General features: G+C 44.3%; 3 protein-coding genes across 5 annotated transcripts; 1 reads left to right on the top strand and 2 right to left on the bottom strand.

Annotated features, from left to right (window-relative positions):
- Window positions 1-6,795: 6,795 nt before the first annotated feature.
- Window positions 6,796-10,208, bottom strand: hbegfa (heparin-binding EGF-like growth factor a). Of its 2 annotated transcripts, XM_070837159.1 has the most exons (6): window positions 9,954-10,208; window positions 9,007-9,240; window positions 8,686-8,884; window positions 8,443-8,598; window positions 8,214-8,300; window positions 6,796-8,091 (listed from the first exon to the last, which is right to left on the bottom strand). In XM_070837159.1, exons 1-5 carry the CDS (start codon window positions 9,994-9,996, stop codon window positions 8,228-8,230), a joined length of 705 nt encoding a protein of 234 aa, XP_070693260.1. In that variant the 5' UTR covers window positions 9,997-10,208; the 3' UTR covers window positions 6,796-8,091; window positions 8,214-8,227. The 2 variants fall into 2 exon arrangements, with proteins under 2 accessions (XP_070693260.1, XP_070693261.1); XM_070837160.1 differs by lacking the exon at window positions 8,214-8,300.
- Window positions 10,209-12,705: 2,497 nt separating this feature from the next.
- Window positions 12,706-19,108, top strand: rufy1 (RUN and FYVE domain containing 1). The gene is made up of 17 exons (XM_070837480.1): window positions 12,706-13,056; window positions 14,126-14,305; window positions 14,405-14,522; window positions 14,607-14,708; window positions 14,814-14,937; window positions 15,044-15,105; window positions 15,255-15,390; window positions 15,492-15,593; window positions 15,684-15,800; window positions 15,910-16,077; window positions 16,164-16,261; window positions 16,346-16,465; window positions 17,146-17,275; window positions 17,695-17,789; window positions 17,891-17,939; window positions 18,047-18,124; window positions 18,216-19,108. Exons 1-17 carry the CDS (start codon window positions 12,726-12,728, stop codon window positions 18,357-18,359), a joined length of 2,154 nt encoding a protein of 717 aa, XP_070693581.1. The 5' UTR covers window positions 12,706-12,725; the 3' UTR covers window positions 18,360-19,108.
- Window positions 19,109-19,110: 2 nt separating this feature from the next.
- Window positions 19,111-24,605, bottom strand: LOC139207728 (heterogeneous nuclear ribonucleoprotein H-like). Of its 2 annotated transcripts, none has more exons than XM_070837481.1 (11): window positions 24,536-24,605; window positions 23,501-23,597; window positions 23,250-23,405; window positions 23,017-23,160; window positions 21,961-22,099; window positions 21,041-21,219; window positions 20,745-20,857; window positions 20,494-20,629; window positions 20,317-20,400; window positions 20,110-20,202; window positions 19,111-19,889 (listed from the first exon to the last, which is right to left on the bottom strand). In XM_070837481.1, the coding sequence occupies exons 2-11, from the start codon at window positions 23,580-23,582 to the stop codon at window positions 19,792-19,794; spliced, it is 1,224 nt and encodes a 407-aa protein (XP_070693582.1). In that variant the 5' UTR covers window positions 23,583-23,597; window positions 24,536-24,605; the 3' UTR covers window positions 19,111-19,791. The 2 variants fall into 2 exon arrangements, with proteins under 2 accessions (XP_070693582.1, XP_070693583.1); XM_070837482.1 differs by having other exon boundaries at window positions 19,790-19,889; window positions 20,106-20,202.
- Window positions 24,606-24,793: the final 188 nt, after the last annotated feature.

The raw sequence follows: 24,793 nt of genomic DNA, 5'->3' as shown, positions 1-24,793 counted from the left end.
AAAGCTTCGGTGCTATGTCACATTCCCGAAATCCACGCCAGGGAAGGGGGCTCAGGGAAGGAGTGATATTTTTCACACCAAGGCACAAAGCCACAGAGCGTCGGTCTCCATGACTCACACATGGGGAGGAAAAGGGGCTGAGTAATCACAATAATAACCATCATCATCCTGTCGTCTCGACAGTTACTACTAACCGGGACTCCTCACCCAATCAGCAAATCAGTACAGTAATACAGAATCAGATCACTCCTCAACATGAGACAATATTGCTGTTGAATCAGCTGTGTGTTGCTGAGAACGCTAATTGTAGCGTGTTACTAATCACTTCCATCTCTCAGCTAGTAATGGGGCAGATTTTAGCAGGGCTTTTCACATGGCTGAGTCCACTAAAGTGGCCCACAGGGGCTTGACTTTACTGCCTTGTGCAAAGCTGGCTGCCGTGTGTGGCTTGTTGATAAAGACAGAACAATCTGGATTGGAAGATTGGCTGTGGTAAAATGGGCAGAGATGAAAACTCGTCATCCCTCTGCCAACCAACTGCTTCCACGGGCTCAGCCCTTTCTTCCTATGTGTGTGTATGTGTGTGTGTGTGTGCTGGCAAAGGGAGGTCAGGGGCGCGTCTGCCACGAGCTCAGCTCTCGCTCTGAGAGAAGCCATCATCCATGACCTCATCCAAGGAAAAATCCCCCTCTCCTGCCTTCCTCTCCTCCCTCTTCTCTCCTCCAGCAGCTGAGCTTTGAGCGCTCCCTCTGCATTCCTGCTCTCTGAACAGCTCCCACTCTGTCTCGAGGCTGCGGCAGGAGAGAGGGAACACACAGAGTACCAGTGGGTGGAGGGACAGGCGGAGAGCACCACAGGGGAAAGTCTCGCTGAGGTCACGGACCCCACTAATCGTCTGTGGGCTGCTGAGGCGGCCACATGGGGGGGAATGTAAATTTGTTGAGGAGTGGAGTCAGAGAGATGAACGCAGATGAATGGAGAAATTCAAACGAGGGAAAATAATTCCTTAATTTGCTTTTGAATTTTCCAGTTCTTGGTCATTGGTGCTCCATCATACATGGAGCAGACGACAGGTCAACCACAGACACCTTGCCAGTGTATCAAAGGGTTATACATAAAGACAGTCTAATACATTGAAGGGAAGTTGTTGAAATATCTCAACAACTAGTGAATGGATTGGTATACAATTTGGTAGAGACAGTGTTGGTTCCCAGATGATATAACCGACTTTAGTGATTTAAGGTCCACTTAGAACGGACATGGGTCAGAAATTAGACCTCTGAGCTCCCATCACTGTTTCAAAGTCTTCTCACTGCATTTTAACATTCCTACATTTGTGTGTTGAACTGATTATCTTGGATTGTACAGTCAAATCAGTGTTCTGTGATTATATCTTACGCAATGTATGAGAGGTGTAGGGCTTCTTTTAGAGATTCTTTTAAGGGACAGGAGTGTTCCTCCCCTGTCCATATGTTAAACACACATATCCAAGGCACGTAGAAGCATTACTCCATGAGGGAAATCCCTCCTCTCTTTCCTAACAATAATTTCAGGCTCAAACTGGAACAATAAATATTGCCTAAACAGTTTGCCTCGGGGGTGACGGGTGGTGGTGGTGGTGATGGGGAGGGTGGTGAGGTGTTTCTTTTAGTTTCAACAGCAGCCGACCACAAAGGAAACACAGTGAAGAGGAATGCCTGGAGCCCACTCCTTGCAGTAACCAGAGCCCACTGCCGTCTGCTCTGACATCCGTCCGCCTCTCCTTTGTCATAAGCTGTGGTGTCAGCCAGCTCAACCGGCCAGCACGCGTTGGGCTGATCCTCTAAAACCACCATTAGGTGCCTGCTTCTGCAAACACGCACACATGGGCGGATATGGGAGGAGTTTTTTTTTTTTTTTAATTTCAGAGAACTGCGGGCTATACTGTAAGGGGTAGAGAAAACAGATGAGTCAAGCATGCAGTCATCCAGTCTTCCTGTCTGTTTGCCGGCATGCTGTTTGTTTGAATTTTTTGTCTTGTGTGTGTGTGTGTGTGTGGTGATGGTGAATAGGGAAATGGTCAATTGCATCAGGCTTCTTCCTTTGCCTTCTCTTCACTCCACCACCACCACACACACACACACACACACACCTCTCTCTCTCTCTTTCTCCCTCTCCCTCTCTCTTCTCCTCTTACCCAGTAAGTAATGCGATACCACCATCACCCTCCTTGGGGCCTAAATAGACCTCAGTGAGAATTTAATAGTGTGACCATGATACATAACAAGTGTCTGTCCAGCAGGGTGACATCAGCAGAGGGGAATCTGCTGGTATCCCTGCCCAAGTCCTGCTGGCATCAGGAGCAAGAGGTGCAGGTCTGAGCTGAGCTGCTTTCTCAACACCACTGACACAGAAAGCATTTGAGCGGAGCAGAGGCAGACTTGATCACTTAGAAGGTCCTGAGCAAATTAGGCAGTGGTAGTTTTCTTAGCAGCAGCGTTTTATTTCTCTTGTAGCTGTGGTAAAAACACCGTTTGAGGTTAAGAGAAGTAGCTGAGCTTGATGAAGTAGTGGAGGGAGTGTGCATGACTCAAGAATGACCAGTCTTTTAATCTAACAAATGAGGGGTGTTGGTCAGTAAGTAAATATCCTCAAAATTAATGGAAATGAGTTTTCATAACTAAATATATTTGCCTTTTGCAGGCTGCAGGGACCAACGTGGCTTCATTGTCCCTTATGATAACATGTGTCACTATTAGGGGTAAAAGGAAGAGGAGAAAAAAAGGAGACAGGAAAGGGATGAGGAAACGGAGGAGGGGATAGGGATGTAAGAAGGACAGGAATAAAGAATAAAGAGGGTAGTCCAGCGGAACTGAAGGGTAAATCAGAGTAAAGGACCAGACAAGCCAGGGCCAGTGAGAGCTATGATAGGCAGTGACAGGGTGACGCCGCTCCTCTAACTCCTTAATCTTTTTTATCCACACGCAGGCGAAGACAAGTCAGCACCCTCCTAAGTAGAAGTTCTCACCTTGACCCATTCTCCATCCTTCTCCTTTCATCTCTCACCCTTCCCTCTCATGTTACCGTGGCGACCTTATCTCTTACGCCTTCGCTCTTCGTTCCCGTCCTCCTCCCCGCCCTCCTCCTCTTCGGCTGTCCTCACCGTGTAAACAGGACGATGCAGACTAGGTACAACACACGACCTCTTTTTGTCATGCCACAATGGCTGCGTCGCTGTTATCACCTCATCAATCAGGCCTGAGTGGCACACTGAGGCCATGCCGGCGCTTCATTTTGACTCTGCAGGAGCAGCTGGGGATGTTAGTTTGTGCCAGCAACATGCAAACACACGCATGCAGATACCTTCTATTTTATTTTCTATATCAATTCTATACACTAAAAAAACAAAAACAGATTCTGACACACACACTCATTAATTTTGAGTATTAATGTGTTCCAGTTGATGACATCCGGTAAGAGAATGATTACATTTCCAACTGTTGGCGTGCGCACTTCCATATCAGTGTGGAAACCACCCATTGTTGCTCCTCAGCGGGCCAGGAAGCACCTTTCACAACAAACTCACCCTCCTCACTCTGATTCAATCCACTGCAACTGCCACAGCATCTGATTACTCAAATCTATGGAGTGGTTCACTTAGCTAATGGATTTATATCTTTTCATAAAAGCTTTAGGGAGAAATATTAAGTGGCTGCAACTATGCACCATTATCAGCACACCCATATGTTGCACTGACGTAGTAAAAATAGGTGATACTACTGTATAGGCTTAAGACAACCATCAATATATATAATGTACACTTTATTTTCTAAAAAAAATTATATTTCAAACATTATTACCAAAAATTCAGACTGTTTTATTTGCATTAACTATAATGTGAATCACAAAATTAGTTCAAAGTCTTTGATGTTACACACAAAGATGCCAAAAACAAGTTTAGGTGAGCACACCTTGATTTAAGCAGCTGCTGCCAAAACTGTCCCAAAAACAATAGTGAGCTCGGTACACCGGTAATTCCCACAGGAGTGTGGCACACAATGAATGAATTCTGCCACTTCCAATGAATTTTGGCCAACCTGTAAGGAAATGCCTTCTGGGCTGTGGAAATATCCTCTTTGAGTCTCTCTAGGAACATTCAAGAACACTCGGGAAGGGAGGACGAGCAACATGCAGAGTTTCTGCGGAGCCGTTACTGTGACCCTACAAGGAAAATTCAGGAGTGGTGCGGCGCTGAGGCCTGATGATGGGCCACCCATGCCGGACATTATTTCCTGGCTGTGGTCCACCAGGCCACTGAGAAACAGAACGCAGCGAACTCGCCTCTCTCTCAGCATTCTGGCTCTTTGGTGGCCATCAGGCCCGGGAATAGCAGCTATGTGAGCATGACTGCACGGCACTATTTCTGTGTGCTCTGCTACTTGACATTGAGAGGCCCGGATTAGGTGGCTCCACTACTGTAAATGACCACACAAACACATTTACACATGTGTGTGTTTTTGCAGATACACAAACATTTGTTCATACACACTGAATATGAAGTCTTGTGACAACAGAAGTCACATCACATCACAACGTCCATCTACAGATTTGGCTCAAATGTCCACTTGGACACAAGGATGAACTGATAAAATGTTGATGGTTAAAGGTCAAAGGCCACAAATTATGTTATTGGCCATAACTCAAGAATTAATTTTCTTGTTATGATATAATTTCACACAAATGATCAAAAGGTCAACTTCACTGTGACATCATAATGTTTTCCAAAAACGCTCGTCTGGTCATTATTCAACCCCATAATTGAGGAACAGAAGGAAAGATTGTGACTATATTTCACATTTGGTCGGACACTTAAATGGAGACACTAATCTTGGGTTTAGACAGACATGACTGTAAACAGCGACTTTACTGGCTGGCAAGCATTCAACAGCCAGGTAAATCTTCCTTTGGTTTGGCTTAAAGGGGAACGTGATGTCACGTGAGGCTGGAAAGAAGTGAAGAAGCTCGCTCCTCATCTCTGTTCGAGCCTACAGCCTCCAGTCTCGAAGCTACATCAGCTGCTCCTAGTTAACACACCTCAATCTCTGACCATACTGCCAAGTCGCATTGTGGGTTATGTAGGTGCCAGGCTTCGACAAAGAAGAATCAAACAGATGATATCTCTGCTTCTGCTTCATTGATTTTGATCATTTTGAGAATTTTGTCAATGCATTTGGAATTAGGGGAAACGCTCAGTCCCTCAGTATCATCAAAGAATGAAAAATGAAACAAATTTGGATCTACGTGGTGTTCACTGGACAGCGACAATATGTTAATCTATGAAATGCACATAATTTATAAAATGAACACAAATAAAGTATTCTGAATTGATTAAACATATCTTCCATGCAGTGAGTTCATCTACTAGAAGTGTAAACTGAGCACATACAATATGTTTTCCTTAAAAAGTTAAACGCTGAACTTCTGTTTTTCAGTTACTCAACAAATGCTATGAGGAGTCTTGAATCAGGTACCACGCCCTTATGGTTCAGCTGAACATCTGTCTTCCACTACCATGCCCCAGTGTGAGCATGTGAGACCAACTGTATCTTGTTTATTCAGTATATATAGAGAGTATGGGAATCGAACCCACAAACAGTGTTGAAAACGATCCCATAGCAAACAAGTAAACACTCGTGTTTTGCTGTGGATTTTTGCTTGTAATGGTTCGGTTAACCCCCGTAACCCACACAGACGCAACACCAAGGCATTTCTCTACCACATTCCCACACACACACACACACACACACACACACAGACACAGTGTCGGTGTAACAACATCCGTGTAGGAGGCTCTGACTTCAAGGGGTGACTAACATTTGGCTGGGTCTCAGCCTGCCTTTGAGCCCAGCTGGGTCTTTTGACTTTCCTTACCCCCATTAAACCTGTGTGCGGCATACGTGACAGCATTGTTGCATCCTGCTAGTATTTGCCGTATGTGGTCTCTCTGAACTCTGCGGCATTCGGGGCTGGTTGAGGTCTGAGATGTTATACTTGGTGGTGTGTCTTTGAACATGACATCTGTTGGCTGTGTGAGTAATGATGTGTGGTGCTGTGGCGTGATGTGCTGTGGCTGAACATCAGGTGTTCCCTGGCCGCGCATCTGTTCCCCACAGCTCAGTACATACACACAGCGGTAAGTGAATCCTCACTGCACTTCATTATGATTGATCTGTCACTGAGACTGATGACACCGTTGTCAACACATGAAGGTGATAATGTCTTCTTTTTACATTCGGCCCAAAGAGAAACACCTCTTATTTAAATGACAGTCGTTTGCTGAACTGTGCAACTGGGGACAAGTATAGTAATTAAACATAGATATCCACACTACGAGGCCCGCCCAGATAACCGGATTTAAACCTAGGAAGGCTTTCTGAGTCCATATCTACACAGCACTGACTAAAAATATTTGCCTTTAGTGCACTGGACATAATAGCACTAATGGCCAGGATACAGGTGCTGTGGTTAAAAGCGGTGGCTCTCACGTCAGAGACAGGGGAAATAAAATATTATCTTTACTATAATTACAGCCCCTGAATGGGTCTAAAGATCACACTGGTGTTATCATTATCCAGACTGGCCACTCCAAAATATCACATTAATGTGTGGTCCCGCTCAGGAAGTGGACCAAAGAGCGAAAAACAAACTTGACCTTACTTAGCTGATCACATCTGACCCTCCTATTACTGCTGAGCGCACGACGCTTTGATTTGTACAGTTTGGTTCATCAAAGTGAAAAACTGCAAGAGTCAAGAGTTCTGATAATCTTTTTCTTTATTATTTTGCTCTGGAAAAAAAAAATCACATAAATAGCAATCACTTCAAAACTGCAGGACAGGATTTGAAAGGGTGGAACACTTTAATTCACATTTTTTGCTTGACAGCTGAACATGGATCTGAGGGAGTTTCTCCTAAAATGATGGCGAGATGACATGACATGATAACATATTCATACCAAATTCTTGCTACAGTGCATTTCATATTTGACTCCCTTTTAAAATGTTTCTTAACAATACAGACGCTGAGTGCACAGGCTTTATGTTGCCTTTAATAAATACATAGCCAGTGCAATGGATTCATTATAACATCGAGGCACACCACTGACCCTAATGTGGCGGCGCTTGCCCCTTCCCCCCTTTTACCACCGCTGATGTGCCTTTGAGCAAGGCCCTGAACCTCCAGCTTCTACAGTGGAGCTCCTTAGTGGCTGACAGATCCAACTGGTTGTACTGGGCAGCTTCCAGGTGTGGATGTGTGTAAATGTGTGAGTTTGAGCAGGGCGTTCCTGGAAAAAAGCATTCCTCTCAATGAAACTACCCTGAAGAAAAAAAAAATCATGTCTATTCAATGATCAATTTATTAATCACAGTGCTATTGATCATCTACTGAGTGCCAAAAGTTAAAGCCAGGAATCAGACATCTATGCATCATATCTCTTTTCATGAAATACTTGATATCTCAAGGAGCTTCTGCATTGTTTGCTTTTCTGTTTCATAAATAAATATCATATCGTCCAATAAGGAATATAAAAACAACTGTAACATCATCATTTTTTTTCAAAACTGTTGAAGGTGGTTAAAATCTCTATAAATACAGTTAGCTTAAATAAATAAATTAAAATTATAAATATACCGTTTAAACTGTACACAAAAAAAAAAAAAAGAAGAAAAAGATGGACTTGTGCAGGAAAATACAAAAACAAATCCAGGTTGAGCTCTCGTTGTCTCGTTCAGTTCAGCCTGAATCGGCCTCTTTTTGGCGCAGTCAAGAAGCAGCACAGAGTCTAGACATGTTCCTTTTCCTCCTCGCTCCTTCGTGCTCGTCACGTCTCCAGTCCGTCCTCTGGGCCGGTAGTATTCCAGTTTCAGGCGGGCCGTCTTCTTCTGAGGCCTTCAGGAATATGTTCAGCTGCCCATTTTACATCTGAACGTTTAGCACAGGGTCAGCGACCTCTGTTCCCTTCTTCATGTACGATCCCTTTTTCCCTCCAGGACCTCCTTCCGCGGTTCACTTCTCTTTTTCTATTTTGAGGTAGAATTTCCGCATCTTTGCCTACCATGCAGAACGACAACAAAAAAGAGCAAGGGAGGCAATGAGGAAAACTTGTTTCATTCACAAAGAGAGAAGAATGGTTGTCAGTGTACGTGTCTGTGGCCCTCTTCCTTGCTACTCACCTCTCTTTGTCTCTTCAGTGGTTGGACGCTAACCCTAGTTTGACCTTCTCTTCATTCTCTACATCATACGCTCCCCGCTTGTGAAACCTGCAATAAACAAAAGGAAAGGAGCTCGTTCAGGCTATTTTCTGTGTCTACGTATCAGCTAAGCCTCTAGAAAATCCCTTCATCTGTGTGTGTGTGTGTGTGTGTGTGTGTGTGTGAGAGAGAGAGAGAGTCTATGACTTACCTGAGCAATAACAAAAGGCCTATGATGGTGAGGCAGACGGACGACAGCACCACCGCCACCACGGCCAGAGCTGTGGTCCGGTTGTAGCCCTCCTGGGGCTTCTCCAAGGGCAGCGTGAAAAACTGACACCTCTCCCCGGAGTAACTCGGGTGGCACCTGCACACAGGACAGAGAGGGTTAGCGATCCAGTGGATCTGGAGCGGCGGAGACAGCGTGCAGATAAGACGCAGGGCTAATACTCACACACAGGACGGGGCACGGATGTCCCTCAGGTACTGACAGGTGCCGTGAATGCAGAAATCCTTGTACTTCTTCAGGCAAGGGTTCCTCTTCTTTCCTTTGCCCTTCCCCCTCTTTCTTCCCTTTCCTCTCCTTTTCTTTCCCACAGTGGTTTCAGCCTCCAGGATGGCGGACGGGTCGATGGGTTTGCTCGACCGGGCGACTAAACGGAAAACAGGGGACAAAAGGAAGACATGCTTTACTGTCTTTGTTGAGGAAGCAAGTAAAGACTGAATAAAAACTGTGATGAGAACTTCGAGAAAACGACAAACTTGACTCCTTTACCTGCTGGCATTTCAAAGTCTCCAGACATGCCGTCTTCATACTCGTCTTCATAATAATATTCACCGTCGTACTCCTCTTCCTCCTCGTCTTCCTGACCGTAATCCGATGTTGTCACGGCCACGCTCCTGCTCTCCTCCTCTGCCTTACTGTCTTTGGTTGTGTCCAAAAAGTTGATGTGAAGCCTGTTGTTGTCATATCGGTCAACTGCAGCCCCGCTGGCCATCCTGGACACAACTGTGGGAGAGAGCAGCGATTAATACCTTTAAAGTACATGTAAGTTTGATGCAGCAGAACAGAGGAGAAACACCTCCTCTAGGGGACAATCAGCGCTCACAGGTTAGTGTGCCAAGGTGGGCTGGACCACTGAGGACAAGTCCAAACATGTTGTGCACAAGCAGGCTCCAGGCAGGAGTTTTTGGCTTTCAGTGCCATCACACTGATCCCGGTTAGGAAACGCACAGGCTCGGATACAGAGCCTGGTCCTCAGGGGTTGGTAGGAATTCACTTGCCTTGCTCAGGAGCACTGCTGCAGAGTGGCAACTGAGCCAAAAGTGCGGTTTGGACTAGAAAGCCTCCCTCAGAGGGACAGGGTTAGAAGTTGTGGGCAAATAGAAGTTGGCATAAACTCTCTCTGTCTCACACACACGCAGACAAAATGCATGGACAGACAGTTAGCTAATGTGAGGCAAGAATATGAGTTAAAAATAAATGTATCCAGTTACATAAAGCATGCTCTAAAATAAGAGAGATGACCCCATTAGTTCCTGAATAGCCTGGCATCGTGAAAACCGTCGCCTTAAAGGTTATGAAGTTTACAAGACATGTTATTGGCTCCGGCCATGCTGCAGACGTTCATAGGAGAGAGGAAGGCGCAAATGTCAAACCCTGAGGATCTAAATCAGCAGAGAAAGAGACGCACTTCTTGTTTCCTCACACATGAAACTCACCCAAGGCGTGAACCAGCAGCAGCACAACACTGAAAATCCTCATGATGCCAAAACTTCCAGTGATTCTCTCAGGAGAAAAATGAAAATAAGTCGTATTCCTTCCACTTGTTCCGCTTCGGGATATCCCTTCGACTTCTGTCTTTCTTTTTCTTTCTTTTTTTTATCGGTGTGTTTTTCTGCGAATTAATTCCGCTCCTTTGCGACCTCTCGGTGTGACTTCAGAGGGCTGCTGAGCGGCTGTGGAGCCTGAGAGGAGCGCAGAGAGAGAGAGCGTCCGGACAGAGGCTCCGCGGTATTTATGCCCCACCGCCGCTCACCACGCCTACAGGAGTGTGTGTGTGTGTGTGTGTGTGTGTGTGGCAGGACATCACAGCCACTCCATACTGCGTTAATTAATAGATTATTCTAGCTATATAGGGCCACCAATACTCTGGTCACATTGCTGAAGTGTTTATAGTTTGGCAGATTGCACTTGCTATTAATCTGTTACTATGGTGCATCCTGTGCACGTTGTTAGACAGTAAGTCACGTTATCTTATCAGTGGTCTCGCCTTCCTCTTAAAGTGTTGAAACCTCAGGAGCTCTTCTGCTTCAAAAGCCACTGTAAAGTTGTCTATCTGCCCATCACTTGTCCCATTTAATTTTTTCAGATTTTAAAAAGGTTAAAAATAGTTTCATTATTTATCTATTTATGTATTTATTTGGTTTTTATGTTTGTGTGTGTATCTATTTATTTATCTATTTGTTCTCGTATTTATTTATTCATTTATTTATTTGGAATTGCTGTCTTGGCACTGTTGGCCTCTATTGGTACTTAGTTGTTTCCTTTTGTAGGTTAGATGTCGGACAGACAGACAGACAGACAGACAGACAGACAGACAGACAGACAGATATGTAGATAGATAGGAATGTTGTGTTCTTTTTTCTTGCCTTTAAGTTTTACTATAAACAATTACTCTTCTTCAGCCCATTCACTCAGTTTGCAGTCTACACTACAAACACCTTTCTCCAATGGCTCCAGCGGTTTAAGCATCCAAGAGAACAAATTGTAAAAGGTAAAATAATTAGAGTGATATTGAAAATGTTTAAAGGTTCAGACAGCCGGTGATACAGGAATTAAAGAATAAGTGCAGAGTCTTAACTGGACTGCTGTTAAAACAGTAATAAAAGCACCTTGTAAGAGGTGTCACCTGAAAACAATTGACAGCTTGTCTGCGCCATCACGTGGTAAAACCAGGAACTGCACCACACCTGAGCGCAGATCGGCACATCCGGGAACTTCAGCTTGCGACACATTACTGCCCCTCTGTGGAGGAAACAAACAACCCTCTCTTCAGTAGAACAGCAGCCAATGAAACTACCTGACCTGAAAACACCATGTCAGGCAAAAACACCTCTACCTCTGCCTGACCTAGAAAGTGCAAGATACACAGAAAAGATTAATTTAATTCACTTTAATTCTCCAGCATCAAACTGGTGTATTAAGGCCCGTCAGTGACCCACTCAGGGGTCAGAGGTGTCCTGCCGACACCCGGTTTTACCTCATTGAGATATTTGACTTTTCAGTCCTGCTCTACCAACAGTATGCTAGCTGCCGACAACAGTGTGCTCTGACAGCTGAGCTCCAACCAGAGGATAACTGTTAGTAACCTGAGGCCAAACTACAAGTTATTCTTTAACAGGCTGCACATTTGATCCAATTATTACCTGCCTTGATTCTCAGAGAGATCTAAAAAGCACACTCAGGCTCACAGACTCTCTGCCCTGCATGTGCTATTGACTGAAAGCATTTGTGCTGCTAACATTAGACTACGGCTGTTAATACTAAGTTCATGCAAGTAAAATTGGTTTGGTTTTGCGCCCCTTAAATAGGCTCAGCTGGTACAGGGTCGAGAAACACAAGTGGCTCCTTTCACACACTGGTAGATGAGCAGTGCAGCCATAAAACCCTTCTACCAGGATATTTTTCGGTGGAACAAATCAGAGATTAGCGATGTGGGATTAAATCCTGGTGCAACCAACTCCACAGCATCTCTTTGGCACAGCTTTAATAATTTAAATTGGCTTGACTAAGTTGTATGAGATGTATTGCTGATCTGATCCATACATGTAAGGGGCTTTCTGATTGGCCGAAGGAAAGAACCACTCTGACTGGCCAAAAGTTGGGGACAATCTGATTGACCATTTTAGCTACTTCTTAAAGTTAGTATTTAGTTTAGTAGTTAGTCCAGTTTAGTATTAGGTTGTTGTTTTTTTAAGTTACTCTTCCAAAAGTTAAAACATTCAGCAAGTGTAACCCACCACTGCTCAGGTGTAACATTTTCCTCACAAGCTTTCTATAGAATTAATACAAAGGATAAGATGCTCTAAAATCCAATACATAGATATGTATTCGATGTGGCCGATGTAGTAATAATTTCCGGTACGGATATGGAGTCACTACATCACTTTATATAGAACATATTGGAAAAAAAAGCAATTTTTCACGTGTAAATAACTACTTTGATGAAAATTCACAAATGCTTCTTAATCATATTGTCTGATCACAAGCATTATCTAAGTGTGCCTAAAGTATTAAAAATTAATTATTCAATTCAATACTTTAAATAAATGTTTTACAGTCTACCACAGACTCCAGTAGGTGGCGCTACTGAGCCTATGAACTCACTTCCGCACCAACGAAGGAGAATGAAGTTGTTTGAGCGCGCGTGATTGCTCTGATCCGGTCACGTGAATACTCAGGCTGAGGGGGAGGAGGGGGGTAAAAGAAACATGGCCGACGATTCAGAGGAAGTAAACACAGCTGTTGAGGACGACGAGGTAAACCAACTACGAGATGAGCCCGAAATGTCGGGAGCCGCTACGGACGAGGAGTCCGGCGGCAGCGACGAGCCGGACCGGACGGAGAAGCCTGCGTCGCCGGCGGCAGAGAGCAGCTGGTCGGCTCCTCTCCTGTCTCTGGCTCGGAAGGCCACGGAGACGATCAGCAGCGGGGTGAGCTACGCCGCTGCCCCGAGAAATCTCTCACAGGGATCCGCTGCGAGCTCCCCGACGGAGAGGGGGCCCGTGAATGATCTGAACAACACTGCAAAAAAGCTTCCAGGTAGGCCGCTTCCAGGTAACCTTTACCCCTCAAACTTACACTCCCATGTTGGTCTAAGTTATAAAATAAAGTCCATCTCACTACTTCCTGTTTGGCTAAGTGTCAGCTGACCTAAAGTGTGAAACCCTGATTTTATAAACTGATGACTGTGCACAAAGTCACGCTGGTCTCTCTCCAGTGTTGATCCTGTATTTTATGGACACAGTGGTGCATCTCCACAAGAAACCCTCCATCACTGCACCAGTGAGCATCCAGGGACTTGGCATCGAGAGAGTGAGGACATACAAGTACCTGGGTGTTCACCTTAATAATAAACTGGACTGGACAGACAACACTGACTCTCTCTACAAGAGGGGTCAGAGTCGACTGTACCTGCTGAGGAGGCTAGGATCCTTTGGAGTGAGCAGACCACTCCTGAGGACTGTGGTGGCATCTGTGGTCTCATATGCAGTGGTGTGTTGGGGAGGGGGGTGCTCTGAGCGGGACAAGAACAGGCTCAACAGACTAATTAAGAGAGCCGGCTCGGTCTGTGGCTGCCCCCTGGACCCCATAGAGGTGGTGGGAGAGAGGAGGACCTTGTCCAAACTGTCCTCCATCTTGGACAACACCTCCCACCCTCTGCATCAGACTGTGGGGGCCTTAAGCAGCTCCTTCAGTCACAGACTGATACACCCCAGGTGTAAGAAGGAGCACTTCCGCAGGTCCTTCATCCCGACTGCAGTCAGACTGTACAATGCTGCATTATAGTCTGCTGCACCAACCACCACCACCACCTGTGCACTTTACTATAACATAAACTGTACAATAATTCTCACCCCACTTCACTTCACCCTGTTGTTGTTGTTGTCTCTGTAATTACATTTTTTTGTGTACATAGGTTTTTACCACTGTATATATTATATTATATTCTGCTATTTAATTTTTCTAATTCTTAACTGTGTGCTTTTATTTTTTTTGTCTGTCCCTTTGAGCTGCTGTAACAGCAAAGTTTCCCCACTGAGGGATCAATAAATAAATATCTTATCTGTCTTATGATGTCTCCTTTTACTTTGCCTTGTGTTCTTTGCAGTTCTGCCCCCCAAAGACCCCATGGCAATAGAGAGATCCAACCTCCTCAGCATGATGAAGCTGAGCATCAAAGTGTTGATTCAGTCCTCCCTGAGTCTGGGCAGGACGCTGGACTCGGAGTACCCTCCTCTGCAGCAGTTCTTTGTCGTCCTGGAGCAGTGCCTCAAACACGGGCTGAAAGGTGAGACAGTCCACGAGGCTGGCCTTCTGAGCGTGACCCGATCCCATGTCTGCACCAGAGCGTACAGAAATCACTTTCATATTTTGCGTTTTCTTTCAGCCAAGAAATCCTTCATTGGCCAGAACAAGTCCATATGGGGACCCCTGGAACTGGTTGAGAAGTTGTGTCCAGAGTCTGTTAACATTGCCACAAGTGCCAGAGACCTGCCCGGCATTAAGTATGTAAACCTACCAAGTAAGGTATGCTTGTACTTTCAGCGACAGTTTGAGTCTTTTATTCATTTATTTTATTCTCCTTTCAGGACTGGTTTGGGGAGAGCGAGGGCTTGGCTGCATTTAGCGCTCATGCAGAAGAAAGTAGCTGATTATATGAAAGCTTTGCTGGACCGCAAAGATCTCCTGAGGTGAGTAACTGTGATCAGTTCTATACAAGCAGGTGCTTAATACTTGAAGGTTCATGTTCACATTAACAGTTTCTCTCTGTATTCCCTTTCTTCATCTCCTCTTAGTGAGTTTTATGACTCTGGAGCACTGATGATGGAGGAGGAGGGGGGAGTGATGGGGGGACTACTGGTGGGCCTCAACGTAATTGACGCTAACCTCTGCATTAAAGGGGAGGATCTTGATTCTCAGGTGAGTGCTGGCAGGTTCTGTGGGACTACACATCCCAGCAGTCACACCTTATTTTCCTCCGTGAGAAACAAGGATACTCTGTAATCACTTCTTCTTTCCTGCGTAGGTGGGAGTTATCGATTTCTCCCTGTATCTGAAAGACCCGGCCAATAGTGAGACTCCAAAAGAGTGAGTGCCTGCGTTCAGATGGATTGAGGATCTCGCCTGCTCTGCTTTAATTATTTTAGTTTGAACTTTGGGCTCTGGTGTGGTAGTAATTAAATTCCAAATAGACCCTAAAAAGCACACTCAACCCTGTTTTATTCTTTCTCTTTTAGTGATTCCAAGATGACAGCCATATTAGATCAGAAGCACTACATTGAGGAGTTAAATCGTCACCTAAGTGGCACCGTCACTGACCTGCAGGCTAAGATGGACTCTCTAGAGAAGACCAACAGCAAACTTGTAGAGGAGGTCAGACCTGCCGTGTGTAAACAGCTGTCTAAAAAAAATGCCAACACCTGTGTGCATTAGGCGCGTTTCAATGACTGAGCGCGTGTTTTTCTTCTCCTCAGCTGACGGCAGCGACAGACAGAATTAACTCTTTGCGGGAGGAACAGGAACAACTGAGGAGCGAGAATGAGTCGATCTTGCAGTCCAGCCAGAAAAAGGAAGAGGTCAGAAAGCGTCTGCAAGTAACTGCAGCTAAACAACAGCGAATCTGATTTTAAAAAAAAAATAGCCAAAGCATGTGTTTGTTTTTCCAGGCGGCTCTTCAGGACAGCCAGGTGGAGCTGGAGACGTACAAACAGACTCGACAGGGCCTGGACGAGATGTACAGTGTGGTTTGGAAGCAGTATAAAGAGGAAAAGCGCATTCGCCAGGTCAGGTATCAGCAGGCTATAGCGCAGTACTGCAAGACATCATGTCCGCTGTTTTTGTAGAACTGAATTTGACTCATGCCTTTTGTACGCTGGCCTTGCCTGGTGTCAGGAGCTGGAGCGTGAGTTGGAGCTCCAGATGGGCCTGAAGCAGGAGATAGAGGTGGCCATGAAGCTGCTGGAGAAGGACACACATGAGAAACAGGACACGCTGGCAGCCCTGCGGCTCCAGCTGGACCAAGTCAAGGCTCTGAATCTGCAAATGTTCCACAAAGCTCAGGTAGGCACGCATCAATGCACAATCTCTTCCTCTTGCCTGCCCACTCGGACAGAACTAACACTGACACAGCCCATGTGGGTCTCCAGGACTCGCAACGAGAGGCGGAAAAAAAGCAGACGGAGGCCGCGCAGCTTGAGCAGAAGATGGAGGAAATGGAGAAAGCCATGGTGGAACTGGAGCACAGGTCGCACAGGTGTATTTTGCCTTTTTCTGTGTGTTTAATATTATATTCCTCTCAATTAATATCCTTCTTCTCGGTGCGTCCTAGACTGCAGAACTCGGAGCGAGAGCGCAGACAAAGTGACCAGTCTGACAAAGATATGAGGGCGGAGCTGGAAGAAAAAGTGGATGCTTTGCAGAAACAACTCACTGACCTGGACACGCTAAAGTAAAGACACATCATTGGAAAACAGAATAATAAAATGAACATATTCACAGATTACAAAGCAAACCTCATTGTACGGAGGTATAAAATGACTTTAAATATCTAAATAACATTGTTCAAATCAGGCCAACATGAGTTAATGTGAGGCTCTTCTTGGATTCATTTTAAGATCAGTAAAATCTGAACTAAAATCAGGTCCAAGACTAACTTAAGTAACTTTCTATACCTATCTCAACTATAGAAGATTGCTTCCATATGTCTTTGTACAGGAAAGGGAATTTCCTTTGAAGGTGCACTGGATGCACCTGTCGCTCCATCACATCTTGAGGTCCAACAATCACTGCAGAGTGTAACAAAGATCAAATATTTACACTAAAAAATATGTATTTAAGTTTAGAAGAATATGTCAGAATGATCAGGAGTCCACTATTAATTCAGTGTCAGTATGTGCATCAGAAGCCTTTTTCCCACTGATGTTTAATGGGACACAAAGTTTTTAATTTCAATTAATCTTCCACAGGTTTAAAACCAGATTTAAAAAGACAGTTTTGCAGAGGTTAACTCAAGTCTAAGCTCTCTTCATATATTAAGTTTAAAAAAAAAAAAAAAAAACGCCATTGATGTGAAATGCATCCCTCATCATTATCTTGTTTTAGTTTAACATCACACACATCCGTTCTCAGGCTGGGTTTGGAGAATGAGCTGCGCACTGAGAGGGAAGAGAGACAAAGTCTGCAGAAAGCCCTCCAGCGGGAACAGGACAACAGTATCGAGCTTCGCACACAGCTGCAGCAACTCCAGGGCCTGCATGCGGTCAGTGTCTCACACACACACACACACACACACACACACACACACACACACACACACACACACACACACACACTCTCTGGGTCTTATCAGTCAACCTACACAGAAGTCTTCATTAGGTGCAGTGCAGATTGATTTGCAGGACTGAGAATGTGTGTGTAGCTACCAGACACAGACACAATGTGACCACTTTTAAAAAGGTATAGAGGTGCTTCTGTGTAGCTCATTTCACTTCGGGGGTTTCAGTCTCAAACCTGCTCCAGTGGTGTTTTGATTAGATGATGCATGTTAAAGAGTAGTTCCTGTATTTACATTTGGTCGTATATCAATATTTGTGATGGAGGTGGTGCAACAACTTCAGCAAAATATTGTATAGTACTGTGAGGTAACGGTGCTTGTTTCTCTGTGAACTGCTGGTGCAGGAGCTGCAGGATTTGAAGAAGGAGAAGCAGCAGCTGCAGCAGACATGCGAGCAGCAGGAGCAGGCACTACAGGAGATGGGACTGCATCTCAGCCAGTCAGTACTACTGAAGTTGTCTTCCTTTATTTTGTTAATAATCTGTACAATTCCATGTCATAAGGTTTTTTTTTTTAATGTTGCCATCATCTTTGTCAAAGGTCTAAATTAAAGATGGAGGACTTTAAGGAGGTCAACAAAGCTCTGAAGGTAAACTGTGAAGAATCTTGTATTTGTACAATCACTGCAGTAATATTTGATTTAAAAAAAAAAAAGTCTAGAGGAGCCATTTTTTGAATGATCTTTGCTCCCCTCAGGGCCACGCCTGGCTGAAAGATGATGAGGCCACTCAATGCAAGCAGTGTCAGAAGGAGTTCTCCATCGCACGCAGAAAGGTGGGCTCCTCCTTCATTGGATTTTATTTGTACTTCTCGAATTCTTCTTTGTCACATTAATGTCAATGAGCTGTCCATGACTGTGTTGCAGCACCACTGTAGAAACTGTGGAGACATCTACTGCAACAGCTGCTCCGGTAATGAGCTGGCCTTACCCTCCTACCCCCGGCCTGTGAGGGTGTGCGACATGTGCCACTCCCTCCTGCTGCAGAGAAGCTCCACTACAGGTTCCTGACACAAAGCACCCGCCAACGTCAACGTTTCTACAAGAGCTTTCTAACACTGCACGTACTCATCTGCCACGATTTTTAACCGCTCATGTTAAGAGAAAACTGTCATCAAATCTTATGGAAATGCGATTTGGTGCTCCATTTCCACCGTTACCTGAAATTCAGGAGCTTTAGTTCATCTGTAGTAAATGAAATAGCCACATTTGAGCGTTGATGGGATGAGCTGAGCTTATGCAAACTGTATGTTGAGACCTGAATTTTGCTTAGGAAGTTGAAATAGTTTAAGATATTTATGTGATCATTTTTTTCCTTTGGGCTGGAATAACAATTTGACAATTTAGACCAGTAACTGACCATTTTAAAACGGCGTGTGGTTTTTAAATTAATTCAAACCATGGATGTAGATTATGTTGAGGTCCGATCAAGTTTACTGCTGGTTTTCTGTGTTTGAGGGTCATTTGTGTAACTGGCTTGTAGACAACACTTGTACTTCACTTTGATATTGTTTAACTTGTCTCACATCTACTCTGCAACAGTCTTTGCAGCCATGGCCTCACTGCTGGATACGTGCAAAATCATCATGTAAATGACTGTAGAATGTTAACAAATTTAACTATTTTAGAATGTATTATAACAACAGGGTTTTGTGGATCGTCCCAACTGCTACAAAGCCATTTTCTTAATTAATTTAGGAATGGTGACCAAAAGTTTTTTTTAGACATTTGATAAATGAATAAAGCTTTGTGTTTTGCAATGCTCGTTTCAATAAGATATTCCAGACTAGTTTATTCACTTTGTGCACAGGAAATACAAATAGCATTTGAAGCAGTAGAAACCTTCATGTCAGCAGATTTGAAATTCACTTGCCCTCCGTAAAGCACTCATCCAGAGAAACCGCCCCAACAGTCACACTTGGAGAAAAGAAAACATGCTGACCATATGAAGTCTCAAATTCAGATTAACATTTTAACTGGAAATAAAAAAAGCTAAACACTGTGAAGATGAAACGAGGTCTAGACATCAGAAGATAGACATTTTCTGACTTATTGTTCATGCACTCAGGACAATGAAACTAATGTTAAAGCCACCAGCACATGATGAGTTAACTTTGAGGAGCAGCCAGGTGCCTGGAGAACGATAACACAAAAACATCACACTTCTTGGTAATGAAAATTTAATGCACAGTTTCTGTGATGTGTCAAATCTGTGAGGAATGGGGAAGACAAACAGCGCTTCTCTCCGACACTTCTCATCACACCAGATGATCTCATTCTCTCTGAGGATCATCTACTTAAAAAAAATACAAACCCCCTCAATATTTTCAAAACAACCTCACCTGACCCTACCCCTATGTTTACTAGGTGAGACTTGCATTTCCAGTCCTTCCAGCAAAATGCTGAGTTAAAAAAACATCAAATTAAGGGAAAAAAAAACAAATTACATTCCCCATCCCCCGCCCAGTCCATTCATAGAGCCTCTGCTTCCACCTCCTCCTCCGCCGCCGTAGTAACTGCTTCCCATTCCGCCCTGGTTACCTAACAAGAGAGAGAGAATAAACACTATAGGACCGAGGAGTTCATCAATGAACTGTACAGAGACACAGACACTTTAAAAAGGCCCATCCAAGTTTTTTTCAAGGGCTCAACATCAGCCTAGTGTAGAGCATAGCACAATAAAGCTCCAGTGCATTAAGTAATTGTGTTGAGAGCAGGAAAGGATGTAGAAGAAACCCATTTTAACAGAGCTGACACTCACTATAGTCACTGTAGCCGCCCATATTGCCCTGGCTGCTGTATCCTCCAGAGTACCCGGAGCTCAGCTGACCACCGCTGTAAGACGACTGGTTCCCTGTGGAGAGGACATTAAGACATCGGAATTAGATGTGCTGCTGCTTAACATCACAAGGATTTTGTGCTTGTGTGTTTGCATCTGACACAACTAGTCTCCAACACTGATACTCACCCATGCCACCCATCATCTGGCTGCCATACGCTCCATTACTGCCACCTGCTGTTGAGTTCAAGAACAGCTCCACATAGCGGTGCTCTGAGGGGCAGAGAGAAGGGGAAAAAAAACAAACATGATCATCAAATATCTACATGCAGGTGGAAGTGGGAAAGTCGCTTATTGTAAACTCACGCATGTTGGCTTTGTCTTTAGACATGGCTGCCACGGCATCCTCGTGCGTTGCAAACTCTACATCTGCTTCCCCAGTTACTCTGCCGTCTGGGCCGATCTCAATATGAACCCGCACCGGATTCAATGGCGAGAAGAACTAAAAAAAATTGGACAAAGTCACGCATTTTTGTAAGATGCGACCGTATCTGCAATATGCTCACAGAAAAGAGGGTTTCGGCGATTCTTGTGTTTCAGTCACTCCTCTGACTTACATTGTAGATGTCTGTCTCTGTCGCTCTGTATGGCAGGCCCCTCATGTGGACGCAGTGGCCTGTTGTACTCTGGAAGGAAGAGCCCCCATCGCCATACCGCCCATCCGATACACCTGAATGTACATAAGTCGAGATTAACATAAAGGTCTTACGAGTACTTTACATCCCAATCTTGTTAGTTCTATTGTGCAGTGTTAGCACGAAGGGACATATGGCAAGTGATTATTTCAAACAACTGCACAGGCTAATATTACCAAATCTGATTGTGGTTAATCTCCAGTTCACTTGTCACCCACCTCCTCCATAGCCTCCGCGACGCATTCTGTCATAGGATCCCCCGCGGCCCATCATGTTGTAGCCACGACCACCAGAGGGCCTGTCGTAGGGGCCCGGCCTCTGCATGCCCATGGGCTTCCGCTGCGGTTCGTAATGGGTCCGCACCTCAGCACGGCTACTCTTGAAGATCTCAATGTACCTAAGAGCATAGAGATGCCACAGTGAGGGCATGGGGAATGGACCGGGCAAAGCTGCATTTGCTCAATACTGATGAAACTGGGCTATGCAGATGCTGTCATGGTGTAGTCCATAGGTAGTAGTAAAATCTTTTGAGAACTTAATTCTACTTGTCAATAGAAAAAAAGAACTGAGTTGCAAAATTAAGCTATCCAAATTGATTAGGGCCTTATTGATTTTTACACTTTTCTTATGGTTACCTGAGGTGAGTTTTATATCTGATTTAATAAAGCATCCTGTGTCCTTGCCATGACAGCCATTGTCCTGGTTTCAGAGGGACAGAGAGGGCTCCAGCCCTTCTGCAACCCACTCTAATCATTACCTGTGACAGTGGGCTCCAGATCCACGTGTACAGTGGCCCTCTGATTTTACCACCAGGGAGACTCCTTACCACTTATCAACCTGGACTGATGTTTAGTGCTGAGACACCATTTGTTCTCAAAATCAAGCATGTACTCTAATTTCAGGGTTTGTCTCACATTTGTGAATGGTGCCCAAGCACTAATCTTCCCATTGAACATTGTGAATATGTGGTATGTGTGAATCTACTGTGGCAATTTGTGTATGTGTTTGTGGTTAATATTACAATTTGTCTGAGATTAACCAAGATTAATGTAGTGTCCGACTTGCATTTGGATCAGATGTTGAGGGTGCACACCATAAGAAAAGCAACTTATCCAGCCAACCAACCAACCATCCCCACCTGTGCCCTATTCTTTCCTTGTGTTTCTTTAGAGCCTTTTCAGCTATATCCTGTGAAGCAAACTGCACGAAGGCCTCCCCCGTACTCCTCCCCTGGATGTCCACCGGCAATGTTATCCCATTTGGCACGATTTCCAACCCTTCAACCCAAGGACAGATAACCCCAGCAGGGGACATATTAAATCACATGCCCAATCACAGAGAGAACTTTCTCTAAAGAGAGATAGAAAACTTATGGAAAACTCTATACATCATCACACATACCAGTTCAGTTTTTAACCAGTGACTGGCCATTTAAACGACTAACATTAATTGTGTTTTGGGGATAAAATAGAAATGAGAGGAAAGAGGAAGAACATGGTAAAAGGGCACTGTTTGGGACATCAGGCTAGCATTGGTGTGTTGATGAAGAGAGAACAGGTCCTGGTGGGTGACATGAGTTTAACTACTGCTCGCCCATTAGGAACTAATTCAGCGCTTGGCGTATCGTTTACAGAAGGAAAACAATGTATTTAAAAGACAAGGGTGCGAGGAATGGGGGAAAAAGAAACAATGATACTGGGGTAAGGCTGTCCAGTCAGTGATGAGCGAGACCCATTCCATCATTAGTAAATTACCAGTGGGTACAGACAACGTAAAATCTTAAATTAAGCCGTTTGACTACATCAGACAGAAAAGAAAAAAAAAAGTGATGAAAATGGGCTAAAGATGGATATGAAAGTAAAAGAGAAAGGGTGTTTGCATAACAGATTCCTGCCCTTCAACTGAACAAAGACTTCAAGTTATTCTCCATTTAAATTATAACTAGCTTACTTTTCTGGAGTCATTTCCACACCGATTGATCCAAAAACTTAATAACCATTATGTAATAATATAGAGTATGTAATCATCATTTTCCAGTGGCATATTGACTTGGTAAAATCAGATACTATAAAACTGTTAAGTGTAGGAGAAATGAAATAAGGAAGATGAAGAAAAAAACAAAACAACAACTTATATCCAACATTATGTAAAAGGGAAGTTTTACAATCAACCCCTGAGCAAGGTTTATTCCTACCTGAGAAAAACTGTACTATCTCCTCCTTGCTGCAGCCAAAGGGAAGGCCTCGTAGCCGGACGAGCCCGTCTCCTGCCGTTTCTGGACAATTCGGACCAGTGTGCTTCATGACCCAGTCCATCTCCACATTGTTGGATTTAAAAACTGCATCACAGGACATTAACAATCAGCTACCACAATTTACAAGTTGAGACAACTCAAAGGACTCATTGTGTGCAAGCAGTTGTACACACCCTCTACATATCGGTGACCCATAGTTTCTCTGTCCTTCTTTACTGCAATCTTCAGGTCATCTTCTGTCTCCAACTCAACAAATGCCTCCCCACTGGGACGACCCTCTCTCGTGTAGGTGAAGTGAATGCCGCCTCCATTGTTGACAATTTTGCAATCTGTATTTGAAACACATTATTAACAACCAATTTCTGATTACTTTAATTGTTGAGGCGTTTTCTTAAAAATGATAACATACATTTACAACACTTACCTGAGAAAAACCTCTGTACTTCATCCACTGAGCAGGACCATGGGAGACCCCTGATGCGTACTACATATCCCTCATCTGCCATGACTGGTCACAATCCCTGAAGAAAAATACCAGATCAGTCTTTGAATACAACATCAATGGTGCCAATAGGTGTTCATCCATTTAGTTTACAAACTTTAGTGTGTAGATAGATAGTGTGTCTCCCACCCATGTGCCAGTAAACCCTAAAAGCAGCAGTTTTCATTACAAAAGGGGAACACTACTAATGTTAGCCTACATTTGTGGACCTTGACTGGCATTTTAGATCTATCCTACACATCTGCAGGTGTACCATATCGATCAAATTGGCCGGGGTGCGTTTATTTCTACAAAAGGTAAAATAGTCAAAGGTCTTCACCAAAGCTTCAAATGGACACAGCGCCATCTTGAGGCCATTTGTTATTCCGGTATGAAACGATAGCTACTAAATTCAAATATAGCTCAAAATATATATATGCGTCGTGGCTTTCCCCAGCAACAGAGAATAATGTTGTCGTCTACAACATAAATAGCAAGCATTTGCCAAAAGCAGCATCACCTTGTCCCCCGCTCGTCCAAACCTAAAGTCTAACAGCGCGAACACGCATTCATTCCCAGCTAGCTAGTGCTAGCACGCAACAATGTGGAGCTAAGTTACTTTCATTCGACAATATCTCTGGTGTTGAAACATTACGATAAATGTTTAAAAGTTCACAGAAGCCAAGTAATGGACAAGTAATTAAGGGACTCTTTTATTTTCGCCAGGCAGCGTGGCCTTCAGTATGCTCACTACCGCACCCAGACACAAGAACAAAAGCGGCCCTCTGTCTCAGCCGGCGCCATGTTATTAGCTAGTGTTAACACTTACCTTGCTAGCACGCTAGCATCCGCTAACTAACGGTATTATAACAGAACCTGGAGCACAAATCTTTTTCTATTTCATCTGGTTAAAGGATACAAACCTGGCAAAGCGTTATACTGAGTCAGATTAAGCAATAGTTGGATTTAGGAAGTTACCTGATTCAAGCGTAGATGCTACACGCCGGAGTATGTATCACCAGACCTGCGTGATGCAGCTGAAACCTAGCACTGGGTTGCCAGAGCTGCGCGACCGTCCCCCCTTTCAGGAGCTACAATACGACACACTTCACCGATTGCCGTCGCTGTTCCGCACTGCAACACCATCACGTTATTCAACATGTGCAAACATTTTAAGACACATTTGTAACCAATATTAGTACCTTGTTGAGTTTTGATTCCAACCAAAATCGTTAA

This window comes from Pempheris klunzingeri, chromosome 9, assembly GCF_042242105.1.
Source record: "Pempheris klunzingeri isolate RE-2024b chromosome 9, fPemKlu1.hap1, whole genome shotgun sequence".
In the NCBI taxonomy this organism is placed as follows: Eukaryota; Metazoa; Chordata; class Actinopteri; order Acropomatiformes; family Pempheridae; genus Pempheris; species Pempheris klunzingeri.
The sequence above is the reverse complement of the archived record's forward strand: the minus strand, read 5'-3'. Positions and strand labels throughout refer to the sequence as shown.